This window comes from Ailuropoda melanoleuca, chromosome 4, assembly GCF_002007445.2.
Source record: "Ailuropoda melanoleuca isolate Jingjing chromosome 4, ASM200744v2, whole genome shotgun sequence".
Classification (NCBI taxonomy): Eukaryota; Metazoa; Chordata; class Mammalia; order Carnivora; family Ursidae; genus Ailuropoda; species Ailuropoda melanoleuca.
In genome coordinates, this window is record NC_048221.1 from 95306013 (window position 1) to 95318756 (window position 12744).

The 12744-nt window shown below is 56.0% G+C and overlaps 1 protein-coding gene across 1 annotated transcript in view; it reads right to left on the reverse strand.

Moving 5' to 3' along the window:
- The window catches only part of RAB11FIP5 (RAB11 family interacting protein 5), a 36714-nt gene that overhangs the window by 10192 nt on the left and 13778 nt on the right, over nucleotides 1–12744 (reverse strand). Inside the window, 2 exon segments of the mRNA XM_034659351.1 lie at nucleotides 4923–5622; nucleotides 5734–6170. Coding sequence (XP_034515242.1) covers nucleotides 4923–5622; nucleotides 5734–6170 — 1137 coding nt within the window.

Below are 12744 nucleotides of genomic sequence, written 5' to 3' on the forward strand. Positions count from 1 at the left end.
TGGGAGCCCCAGGCAAGGATAGCACCCTCCCCCCCCACTCGCTCCCCAGAGGTACACACAAACCCGTTGGTATGGAACCAGCAAAGGGCCCTCCCTAGAGGAAGAGACTCCAAGTGCCAGGCCCAGCAGACTCTCAAAAGCCAGCGGCACCTCTGAGAGCATCCTGTCCATCTCCCCTACCCAGTAACGCTCCCTTCCCCCCTTACCCCCACACTTCCCTTGCCCTGGCTCCACACCAGGTGCACACTTGAAGATTCTCACTTTAAAATGTCCCGTCCCTACCACTCCATCTGGCACGGATCAGAGACCCATTCCCATACACGGTTATCTCTGCAGGTTATGCTCTAAGGACAGGGCCCACTGTGCCAGCCTAGAACAGTGCCATCCCCCCACCATGAAGAGGGGACTTCAAAATATATGGACTTGTCTTCTCTTTTAGAAACAAAGTGGGGGAAGAAATGAGAAGTCCAAATGTCTCTGCCCCCGCAACCTGAGGGAATAAAACTTCAGGGCCTGCAGGAACCTAAGGACAACTGGTGGAACCTGGCCCTTAATGCAGGATCACCCCCTTCTGACAGCCCCGTCTGCTTAAACTGACTGCATCACCAGGCCACCTCTGTAGCTGGAGGCCAGGTTCCACTGAGGGGGGCGGGGGCAGCTCTTCCTTAGGCTGAAATGAGCTGTGTGTCCTTGTCATTTCCACGCACTGGTCCCAGAGGTGGCATGTGGATCTGCAAAAGCTCACCATCAGGCAGTCCTCCAAGAGGCCAAAGCCAGCCTTCGAGGCACACGCCTCCAGCCAACATGCCCTTCAGCCATCCCTCCGAAGGCAGGAGCTCCTGCTGCCCTCCTGAGATGGGTCTAATGCCCAGGAAACGTGTCCAGGAGACTGGACATATCCTCCCCCATCATCGGGGCACAATGAGGTGACAAAGAGGGGCCCAGGAAGCTCTAAGTAGGGACACTACATAATTTACCTTCCAAACCAGGACATCTTTAATATGGTAAAAGGGCAATATTAACTATAGCAGGAAAACAGGCACAAGCAGGATGGATCGAGGTCACTGGACATGTCATGTCCCTCATTTACCCCATGGGGAATGCCACTGAGACTCTGAGCTTTTGGCAGCCACCATGCACTCCAGGCTCATCGGGACCTTGACGTCCTACTTCTGGTGAGGGGCCAGGAGAGATGCAGAGACCACCAAAGGCCACCACAATACACTTGCCCCCATGTTGTACCACAACTACCCTAATTAAAAAATATTTGCGTCCCACACTTGATCCCCTACTGTACATGGGGTTCTGTGGTTAGTGTGAAGAGGACAGGACAGGTGAGCTCTGGTGGCCTGCCCACAGGGAGCTTATGCTCCAAAACGGTCAGAGAGGGACAGACACAAAGACAACCCTGTTTGGCTCTGGTGGGTTTAACACGCTTGGTCTTGACGCTCCTCAAACACACAGCAAGGAGCCTGGGCTGCAGCTGAGGACGCATGGCTCACAGGGGGGCTGGTGTCCCATGGCCCAGACATCAGTCTCAACGACCGCCGCCCCTCCCCCACCCAGGCACACACACAGCCATGGGGCCCAGCAGACGAGGGCCAGGTCAGGACAAAAATGAGAACCATCTTTTCAGCCCTTCATACCCCCGTTCCTTCTCTTCCAGCCACTGGCTTCTCCAAAAGCAGCAGCTTTTTTCCTCTGGATACCGTGCACCAAACACATATTGCTTCAGGCCTCTCCTGCCACGTGGGAGCACTAGAGGGCGCCGCTGCCCTTTCCAGTGAGGAACACCCAGCAATCTGCACTGGAAGCCCCAGGGCACAGGCACCCAGAACCCCTGGCCTGTAGACAGACCCTGGAGCCCCAGCAGGGACCTGCAGCTACCGTCAGTCACTCCGGTTCTGGGGGTCTGACCTACAGCTTCCTGCCGTGAATTAGCTCACTTCTCATTCTCTCCTCAAAAGCCCAGAGCAAGCCTTCTCAGCAAGGGCCAATAGTCATTGGTTCCTGGCCACCTTCCTGGCTGTCAAGGCCCAGGGCCAGGGTGATGTCGACGGGCTCAATGACCAGGTCTCACGCCTGTCCAAGCCAGCCCACTTTACCCAAAGAACACCTGCCCCTGTGGCCTATGCCCTCAAATGAGCCCCAGAGAGGGCAGGGATCCGTGGATGCCCTCCAACCTGCTGAGGACAAGCTCAGAATTCAAGGAGAGGGGCAAAACCTCAGCTTCCTTACGTCCATCAGAGACCCAACTTGACTGTGAAAGGAAGTTGGAGAAATGGAGACACAGGAGAAGGAAAACAGGGGCTATTTGCAGGAGTGAGGACAACCCCAACATCACTTAAAGTCATGGCCTACAGGGGTCTGAGCCCAAAGCCTGGGCACATGCACAGAGAGATGCCCCCCAGCATCTGTCTGTCCTGGAGAGGGCCCTGAGATGATCCACAGACAACCATGCTGAGCCGTGCTCTGTGTTCCAGCTGACCCAGGCCCCCAGCTCCTCCCAGCAAATGCCCGATCCAGATCTCCTGTCACCTCCCTCCATACTACCACCCACAAATCTAAGTTGTCACAGGGCCACAGGCCCATTCCCTTCTTCCCCATCTTCCCTTGGCTGCAGGTGGCCAGCAGTTCCCCTGGGGTCTGGTGAGTAGGGGCTGGACAGCAGGGACCGAAGCTGACGTACCTAGCAGGGGAGGCAGAGGGCGTCACCCAGAGATTGATCCATCCCATCTGCCCATCTGTGAGGGGTATAGGCGGGGGGGAGGAGGGGCTGCCAGGTGGCCAGGCCCAAACCCAGCAAGGCCTGGCATTTCTCACCCTACCCCTCTCAGTGGACTCAAATTCCACAGGGAAAGAGAAGAACCAGGACACAGGAGTCCTCTCCCCTCTGCTGGGGAGTGACTGTAGGAGCCTCTCTCTTGACCCTTCCCCACCATGCCCAGACTTCGCACCCCACCTCCTGCCCACAGACCCATCAACAGGGGAGGGGCAGGCTCACTGAAGAGCAGAAACAGCTGCCCGGCCACATCGGCGGGGGCCACCACAGACACTGCCTATCCAGGGCCGGCCCCAGGCCCTTGGGAAGCAGGGACATCTGCTCCTAGGACCTACGCCCGGCGGCTCTCCCTGCACCCTGCTGGACAATGCAGCAGCCTCCGATGGTCAGAGTTAGGAGGAGACAAAGGGGCGGGGTGGGGGTCGGGGCTGGGATACTGCAATTCGGTCATCTGAAAGACCAAATGAGTATCTCTCATATGTATGTGGTCTTCATCCACAGTTTCTGGCTCATAGCTTCCAAAACCCTTGGAATTTCCTGAATAAGAGCAACTTTTAATATTTGGTCTCTTGTCCTCACTTCCTGAAATGCTTCAGAGCCAGAAAAGTGAAATGGGCATCTTGTTATTCATAACAAGCCCCTTTCCACCACAACTGGGTTTGTGTTGATGAGGTGACTTTTAAAAAGCCCCTAAGGACCCTAAAGATGGAGGCTGGTTGCCAGGGGAACCAACCGTGACTAGAAGGGTGAAACTTTCAGCCCCACCCTGATTTCTGCAGAGGAGACGGGCTGGAAGTTGAATTGACCACCAATGACCAATGATTGAATCACTCGCACCTGCGTGAGGAAGTTTCCATAAGAACGCCAAAGGACGGGGTTTGGGAGCTTCAGGGCTGAAGAACACGTGGAGATGCAGGGGGAGTGGTGTGCCTGCAGAGTGCATGGAAGCCCTATGCCCTTTCCCTGGACCTTGTCCTGTGCAGCTCTTCCATCATGCTGCTCCTGAGAAACTTATAAAAGTTCCCAGCCTTTTATAATAAACCATTGTAAGCAAAATGTTTCCAAGTTCTGTGAGCCATGCTAGCAAATGAATCAAGCCCAAGGAAGGAGGGGGCCACCGGGACCTCCGATCTATAGCTGGCTGGTCAGTAGCACAGGTGACAAGCTGGACTTTCGACAGGCATCTGGAGTGGCCGGTGGGGGTGGGGGGTCAATCCTGTAGCACAGAGCCTAGGTGGGGTCTGATGCGTCTCCGGGTCGACAGTGCCTGCACCAAGCTGAACTGTAGGGCATCCAGCTGGTGTCAGAGAATGGCTTGGGCATGTGGGAAACCAATCCCCACAGTGGAACTGGGTGCAGAATCCTAATTAGTATCAGAACCCTCCTGAGAGCTCTGCCAGGGCCTGAGCTCAAGGGCTCCTGCAGCCCTTCCGTGGATGGGACTCAGCACATTCAGAACAGAGCAAACCCCCAGAGCAAGAGGTAACAGAGAGGGCCAGAGCCCCAACAGTGCCCAAGGACAGAAGGTCGGTCACAGATTTTAAGGGAGTTGTCCAGAGCCCCTTGCCAGGCCAGGGGCGCAACTGGGGGTGAGTGTATGAAGAGAGGGGGGGGGGCATTAATGACTTGATGGCTATCTATCAGGGGGAAAAGGCCACAGAGCCAGCTGGGGTAGCTGGGGTGGGGGTGGAGGGTTTGAGGTATAGGCCCCATCCCACCTCTCCACCTGCCAAGGCTTCCTGACCTTGAGGCCAGAGGGCATCGGGTGGAGGCTGGGAAGCTAAGAATTCACCCAAACGGGGTGCTTTTCTCCCCTTCTTCCCAGCTTTTCTCCCCTTCTTCCCCCTCCCTCAGGGGGTAAATATGCCAACTCATGAAGGGAGACCCATGAGAAGACTGGACTCCTCAATCCACGGGGCCCCCAGGGCGCTGTGCCCTTGCAACTTACCTGTGTCCATGTGCCAACAACGAGCCTTGGCTTAGGGAAAGGGGTGCCCCCAACCATTCAACCATGCAAAGCCAGAGCCCCAGCAACCTGCCCAAGGGCCCCATCTGCTCCGTCCTCCCTGCCCCAGGATCCAGGCTGCAAATACGCCAGCATGCTCCCCGAGGAGCAAAGCTGGTTTTGCCAAGGACGTACCTGGGTTTCTGAGTTGCTTCCTTGGCTTCTCTCAAGCCAAACCAGCTACTCTTGGCCTTTTCCTCCCCGCTGGATGAGTGGTGGGGGGAGGCCCCCAGGGCGGGACCCCCTTTTTCCCCCAGAGAGCCACGGCGCCCCAACTCGCTCCGACTCAGCCCCTGGTGGTGATGGTGGAAGAGGCCCATCCGGGGCTTCCGCTCCTCCTTCCGGGCTCCCTCCTTCTCGGCCACAGCCTCAGAGGAGGCCACCATGGGTGTGGCGACCTGCACCGGCTTTCCCTCGGGGAGCCGGGCCCCTTCCTCCTCTCCAGAGCGGCTGGCACCAGGGGCCAACACTTTGGCCTGAGAGCTCAGCTCCTCCTGTCCGGGCAGCACCTCTAAGCTGCTGGTGCTGCAGCTGCCTCTGCCCCCGGAGTCATCTGCGGGCCGAGGCCCCTCCTCGGCGGGCCGGGAAGACACGCTGTGCAGGGAGCTAGAGGGTGGAAATGGGCCCGAGATGGAGCTGCGGTGACGCACGGGGGCCTGGGGCTCCTCATTGTAAATGTGGCTCCCGTTGACGCAGAGCGAGGAACGGGAGGCAGTTTCCAGGTGGCCCTGGAGGTCCAGAAGGGATCGGGGTGGAGCCGCTCGCATCTGGCTGGCCTCATCGCTGTAGGTCCTTTTGTGGGTGAGCAACTTGGGGGACTGGGTGGAGTCCCTGCCTGAAAAGGAAGCACCCATGGAGTTAGCAGCAGGAAGAGCAGCCTGTTTCCTGGCCCGGCCCCCCAACCCTCCTCTGCCCCCCAGGGCGGGCAGGGCCCTCACTCACTCACCCCCTTCGCTGGACAGCCAGCTGCTGCGGCTGGGCGAGCGGGTGAGGAGCTCGGCGCCCGGGCCCTGGTAGGCCAGGCTCCCGCTGGCCGAGGACAGGGTGCTGTCCGAGCCCAGCGAGGTGTTGGACTGCGTCAGGGAGGACTTGCGAAGCTTGTTGCGGAGGAAGAAGCCTTTGGCTTTGCCCATCTTGCCCAGGCTGCCCAGCTCGGGGTCCTCCAGGGCGCTGCTTGGGAGGATGGCAGAGGCAGATTCCAGCTCAAACTTCTTCTTGCCCTTCATCTTGTCCTTGATCTTGCTGAAAGGGGACCGTGGCTTGTCCTTCATGGACAGGTCAAACATGCTGGCACTCAAGTTGTTGCGAGTGAACTGGATTGTGACTTGGATCTCTCCACGTTCCTTCTCCTTCTTGCCGGCCTTGGAGTGCAGTTTGTACCACCTGTGAGAAAGGGGGTGGGTGGAGCTCCGGTCACATCCCCAGGGAGCCCGCCCTCCCCCCGTGCGGGCATCTCGCACGGCACCTCGCACAGCCTTTCCCCACGGGCTCCTGCCCTAACACACAGGCCCAGCCTTCTGAGACACAGGCATAGCCGAGAAACGATCTACAACTTGTCCATGATGGAGAAAACCACATCCCGAGCCGGGGAATATCCTTGGTGCTACTGGTTAGGGCAGCAGGCACCACTCCACGCCACCCTCCCATCGCCCTTACCGGGAGCTCAGAGATCTCCCCTCTGCCCCTCCCCGCTCCACCTGAAACGCTGAGGCCCAAAGGGGTGAGGCTGGGTGGGAGGGGCTCTTAACATCCAGGCCCCTGGGGTAGACAGACCTACCCACATTTCTCCCTGTTTACATCATCTCCTCGGGTTCGTCCCAGCCAAAACTCTGCTCTGAGCCACCGGCGAGCCCAGGAAAGAACAGCTCATCCAAAGGCCCAGGGCCAGGAACACATGTACACACACCTCACTCACTCACTGACTCGTCCAGACCCCACCAGGAACACCTCTGCACACAATGGCATACAGGGGCCTTAAGCAAGAGACCCAGGGGAGGGCAAGAGTGCTCACATCTGTTGAACATCTCGTGTGTGTCACAATGGACTACAAGCACACCTTACAACAAGCCTGGGGGGTTGGAGCCACTACCCTGATTTTATACAGCAGGAGGTCAAGGCTCAGAGTTAAAGTAACTCCTCCAAGAACAAGCAGCCAGGAAGGAGAGAGGAGATAGAGAGCGGTTTTCATCACTCCAAAGGCCATTCTCTTTCCACTCCACACTCCCAGAGAGACCCCTAACACACACGACAACTGCACAGGGTAGGTGGAGCCTGCCCCACAGAGGAGGGGTGTGCACAGGGCTCTTCCTTCCTCTGAAGCCCAAATCCTCCTGCTGACCAGACTCCTGGCCAGCAGCAGCATACAGCTTCTGTGCGGAGCAGCTAGACGCCCCCCACCTGGTCCCCCTCCCATTCTACTCAGCAGACCACACCCCAGCCCAGCTCCTACAGATAGGAGCACAGAGATTCCGCAGAGAAAATGAACCAGATAGCTTCTGGACGTGGGGACACCAAGCCCAAATGACAGGCTATGGTACAGGGCCGAAAACAGGAGTGACTGAAAATCAGTCCCCCTTCTCATACCAGCATCCAGAATGTGTAACCGCCCTCATACAGAAGAGCTTAATACAACACTCAAAGGATGTGTTCCAGATAAGTTGGAGGAAATCTCCTAGAAAGTAGAAGGGCAAAGATGAGGTGATGACTGGAGGTCAGTCCAAGCAGGTTTATCACCAAGTAACTGGAGAGTCAAGAAAAAGAAAGGAGTCTGCTCCCATGTGTGAGGGACTTGGGAGCCCTCTCTCCCATCCACAAAACAAGAAAAAAGTTGAGCAAGCTGAAAATCAACAGCTCACGGGATTTTTAGGGCAGTGAAATGATTCTGTAGGATACAGTAATGGTAAACACATGCCATTATGTATTTAGCAGTACCCACAGAATATAAAACACAATGAGTGAACTCTACTATAAACTACAGGCTCTAATTAATACTGATGCATTGGGATTGGTTCATCAGTTGTAACCAACGTACCACACTAATGAGAGATGTTACTAAAAGAAGAAACAGGAGGGAGGAAGGGAGGGAGAAAAGGGGGCCAGAGTTAGGGAGTATATGTGAACTCTCCGTACCTTCCATTTGTTTTTCTATAAACCTAAAACTGTTCTTAAAAAATTAAACTTTAGGGGTGCCTGGGTGGCTCAGTCGTTAAGCGTCTGCCTTCAGCTCAGGTCATGATCCCAGCATTCTGGGATTGAGCCCTGCATCAGGCTCCCTGCTCAGGGGGAGGCCTGCTTCTCCCTCTCCGACTCCCCCTGCTTGTGTTCCCTCTCTCACTGCCTCTCTGTCAAATAAATAAAATGTTTTTAAAAAATTAAATTTTAAAAACCTCTATTAATTTAACAAAAGGAGAAGGGAGAGGGAGGGAACAGAGACCACAAGAAGGAAAAAACTGTGCAAGACATAATACAAGAAAGTTTTCCTGACCTGAAGGACGTGAGCACCAGCACAGAAGGGCCACACGCACGCAGCACAAGGAAATCTTGTGAGATTTCCGGCCAACAGGTCTCACTGTGAGGTTTCAGAATACCAGGCAGAAGGAGACCCTGAAAGCTTCCACACAGGGGACACAGATTCGTGTGTTCAGGAATTAGACAAACATTGGATCCTCACTTGTCACACTGGGTACCCTACAGAGTCATGCCTTCAAAATTCTGAGGGATAAGTTTTCCAGCCTAGAATTCTAGACCCAGGGGCGCCTGGGTGGCGCAGTCATTAGGCGTCCGCCTTCGGCCCAGGGCATTATCCCGGCGTTCAGGGATCGAGTCCCACATCCGGCTCCTCTGCTGGGAGCCTGCTTCTTCCTCTCCCACTCCCCCTGCTTGTGTTCCCTCTCTCTCTGGCTATTTCTGTCAAATAAATAAATAAAAAATCTTTAAAAAAAAAACAAAACAAAACTTAAAAAAAAAAAAAAGAAGTTAGTCCATGTTTAAAAAAAAAAAAGAATTCTAGACCCAGCCAGAGAAGCATGAAGGTGGAACAAGGCCTGGGGAGATGGTCAGAGTGGCCACTGAAGGGCTCAAAGTCCCTCAGTACATACACACACCACACCCACATATACCCCATACTACCCACCCTCCCACACACCACCACCCTCAGCACTGCACATTATACTACACCACACACACACACACACACACACACACACACACACCACACGCTACACCACCCCTCCACATGCCTCAGTCAGTGCTACGGTGGTCACCCCCCAGCCCTGAGATCTGCCCACCCCACAGCACCAACTCCCTGAGCTTCTCAGGCACAAACAGGTTGGGAGTGGGGGATCTTTTGTATGAAAAAAGGTCTTCCCAGGGGCACGTGCAGTTGCACCCATTTGGGAGAGTCCATCAAGACTGCACCCTCGTGTGCCCATTATGGGCTACACGCCTGGCCTCTCCGGGGTGACCCACATCATGGCCCGAGCAGAGTAAGCCAGGGCTGCTGGTTTTCCCTCCTAGACCTGGGGGACCAACCACTGGGCAGGCTGCAGCAGGACAGATGGCACAACTGGGGAGGGGGGAGGGCCGTGCTCCAAGTGTGGCTGCATATCTCCGTGCTCTCATGGTAAGCAGGGGCAGGGGGAGGGTGGGAGGAGTACAGGGAGAAGAGAGACAGACTGAAGGCACGGGTGAGAGGATGTGTCACATGGGGTAGGGGAAGAGGGGGAAGGACGGGAGATTTACTAGAAAAACAAACCAGCTTGCAATGACATCCTCATATCCCTACTTTCTACAGCCAATGCCACCCTGGGCCTGACACTCACTCTTTAAAGGCCAAGCCCTAGTCACCTTCCCCAAACCCAGACCAGGTCCTGTTTAGTACAGGAAGAGCCTGGGAGGTGGGCCAAAGAGAAGTGTATGGACTCCACCCCAGCCCACTAGGCTCTGAATAACTGGAATGGAAGCACGCACATCCTTTGCTGGGGCGTGAAGGTCAGGGGCCTCAGTCCCAGCTGCTCACACTCCACACATCACAGCATTAATAGTCGCTGTCTGTGGGGGTTGGGGGTGAAGCTGCAGGGAACAATGATGCCTACATAGAATATTTTTGTCCAGTTCAAATTTTTTATAAGGAACATACGTTACTGTCGGAATAGGGAAAAGAGACAAAAGAAAATGCCCGCTCCTATCTTACCTCCTCAGTTACCTGAGCCACAGAACAGGCTGCTTGGCCTCTCCCTCCCACCCCTCAGCTGAAGGGAGGATGCATCATTAGCCCACGGTGACATTTGGGTCCTCTGCCCAGACGATCCTGGCCTCCTGCCCTTCCCCACCCCCTCTCCCATAAGGTCACCTGTTTCTCTGTTTCTTCTTCTCTTCCCCATGGAATTTGGGTCTGTTTGTCTGTCTGTCTGTCTCTCTCTCTGACCTGCTTTTCAGGAAGTCCAGAGCAAAAAGACTTTCCTTACCATCTTCTGAGACTCCCCTATCCAGAGCAGAGTTAGGCTTAGAATGGCATCGGGACCCCAGCCGCTGTCACCCATCTACCTCCCTACCAGTCCAGGGCAGGACTGAACTGGACCCTGCTAGGCACCTCGGGCGCCTTGGAACTCAACCAGAGTAGGCCTTCTCCCAGGAGTGTGACCCACACAGGCTGGGATGACAAGGCCACACAACCACCAGCTCCCAGACAAAGGCCACATGCCTCCCCTCCACCCCTTGTCCCTGCTTCCTCCTGCCTGTCCAGATGTCCCCCTAAGAGGTCCCGACCTGCCAGGCGCTGTGGCACACAGTCCGCTGCAGGCTAGAAGGTCACAGACGTTGCTGGCATGGGCTGATGATCCCTCCGTGAAAGACGGAGACTTTCTCTTTACAGAGCCCCATATGCAGCAGATTCCAGAGCAAAAAGGCACTGGGCATCCCATCCCCACAAACTGGGGCTGCCTCAGGGAACATGACTACAGGGTCCAACAGCCAGCCCAAGTCCTACTTCCTCCAGGAAGATCTCACAGCTGCCACCATCCAGGCCTGGCCCAATCTCTCCTCTTTCTGACCAGGCACACACACTCGGAACCAAACTCACTCTACAACCAGACCTGGTTGCACTCTGCTCCACGGCTACCTCTGGCACTGTCATTTTCTGGGTGCCCGGAGTCTCCCGAGCTGGACTGGGTTCCCTGCAAATGCTTCCTGAGTGTCCCCCAGGGCACAGAGCTACAGATGAACAGTGCGTGGCAGTAAATCTCGAGATGTCACAAGGCCTCCATGATTCCCGGCCTGCACTCCCTCTCGCCTCCCTCTTGCTCTGCCTACTCCTCGCTTGGAGCTCTCATCCAGATGCCTACAGCCGCGAAGCATGGTGGCTAAGAACCGGGCTCTGCGGCCTGAGTGCACACCCTGGCCCCATCACTTACCAGGTTATTTCCCTAAACCTCTGCTTTCTCAGCCACGCAGTGGGAGACCATCCTCTCAGGGCCACAGGGCAGCACAGAGCAACGCTACCCATTTACTCTCAGATGGTGTGAGAGTCGTGGCAGGTGGGGCACCCGAATGCTCCAAGGCCCAGGCAGCACGAGCTCAGGAGAGAAGGGTGTTCCCTCCTGAGAGACAGCATTACCTGGGACTCATCCCAGGTGTGTTGGCAGCCAAGCCATGATGGGCACCGACAGGAAAGGAGTCAGAGAAACTCCCTTGCTGCCCAAGAGGTATGCACAACTACAGGGGCTGCTCTTCGGGAGTAAGCTTTCAGCGTTTCCCAAACTGGAAAGTGCTAGAGGGTCACTGGATCTGGCCAAAATGTGGATCTGCGGCCGTGGGCGTCTGCGAGGCTCCAGTTCCACCCAGCTTCCAGGGGATGCCTGCCCTGCTGCGGACCACACGTGAGTGGGGGAGACACACGCTGGGGCTAGAGACCCGGCAGAGCTAGCCTTCCTGCACGCTAGCGTCCCAGGCTCCGTAGCTCCCTTACCATCCACACAGTCCAGGAGACCAGGCCCATCATCCCCGTTCTGTGCTTGAGGAAACTAACCTACAGAGAAGGTCTGTCAAGGTCTGCCCAAGTCACCCAGCCAGCGAGCAACGGACCTAGAACCTGAACACAAATGTGCCGAACTCTCAGCCCATGCCCTTAACCTTTAAGATGTAGCATTTCTTGTGACACCTGGGCAGCTCAGTCAGTAAAACGTCTCCCTTCGGCTCAGGTCATGATCCCACCCTGGGATGGAGCCCCACATCACGCTCCTTACTTAGCGGGGAGCCTGCTTCTTCCTCTGCCTGCCACTCCCCTTGCTTCTGCTCTCTCTCTGACAAATAAATAAATAAAATCTTTAAAAAAAAAAAAAAAGACATCGCATTTCTTATACGGCTGAATGCAAACACTCAGGCCTCTGGACACCCTGAGGGGACGGAAGCTGGAAAAGGCCTGGAAGTACACCACGGATGCTGGCGCCATCCCAGAAGGAGGCAGCCCTGAGAGGTCTGTGAGGGAACCTTGGGTTTGTCCTGTTACCAGGCCATTAAAACCTTGTCTGAGGGCAGCCCAGCCTCCCCCAGTGGCCATGAGAGTCCAGAATTCCTGGGGGCGCAGAACCACGGAGAAGCCTTCATGGCCACCTGCTCATCAGCCAAACCTCCCCCAAGCTCCCAAGGCAGCTGACAAAAGTTCATCAGGCCCAGCTTGGACTTAGGTCTCAGCCCTTAGCCTCTTCCCCTGTCCCGGGGGCAGAGGACAAAGGTGGGATGGAGGGGGTGGGGGGCTAGTTGACCCACCTGTTACCAAGATTATGGCCTTAGGTACTCCTCCGCCCACCACCTCCACCTGTCTCTCCGGGAACAACGCAGCTGGGCTAACAGCTGCCACACACTGTAACTGACCTGGGGCCGATGTCACACTCACACGTGCCAGAGCCAAGGCAGCTCCTGTCACACACTAGGGGCAGTAGGGGCTGCGACACACAGGTCC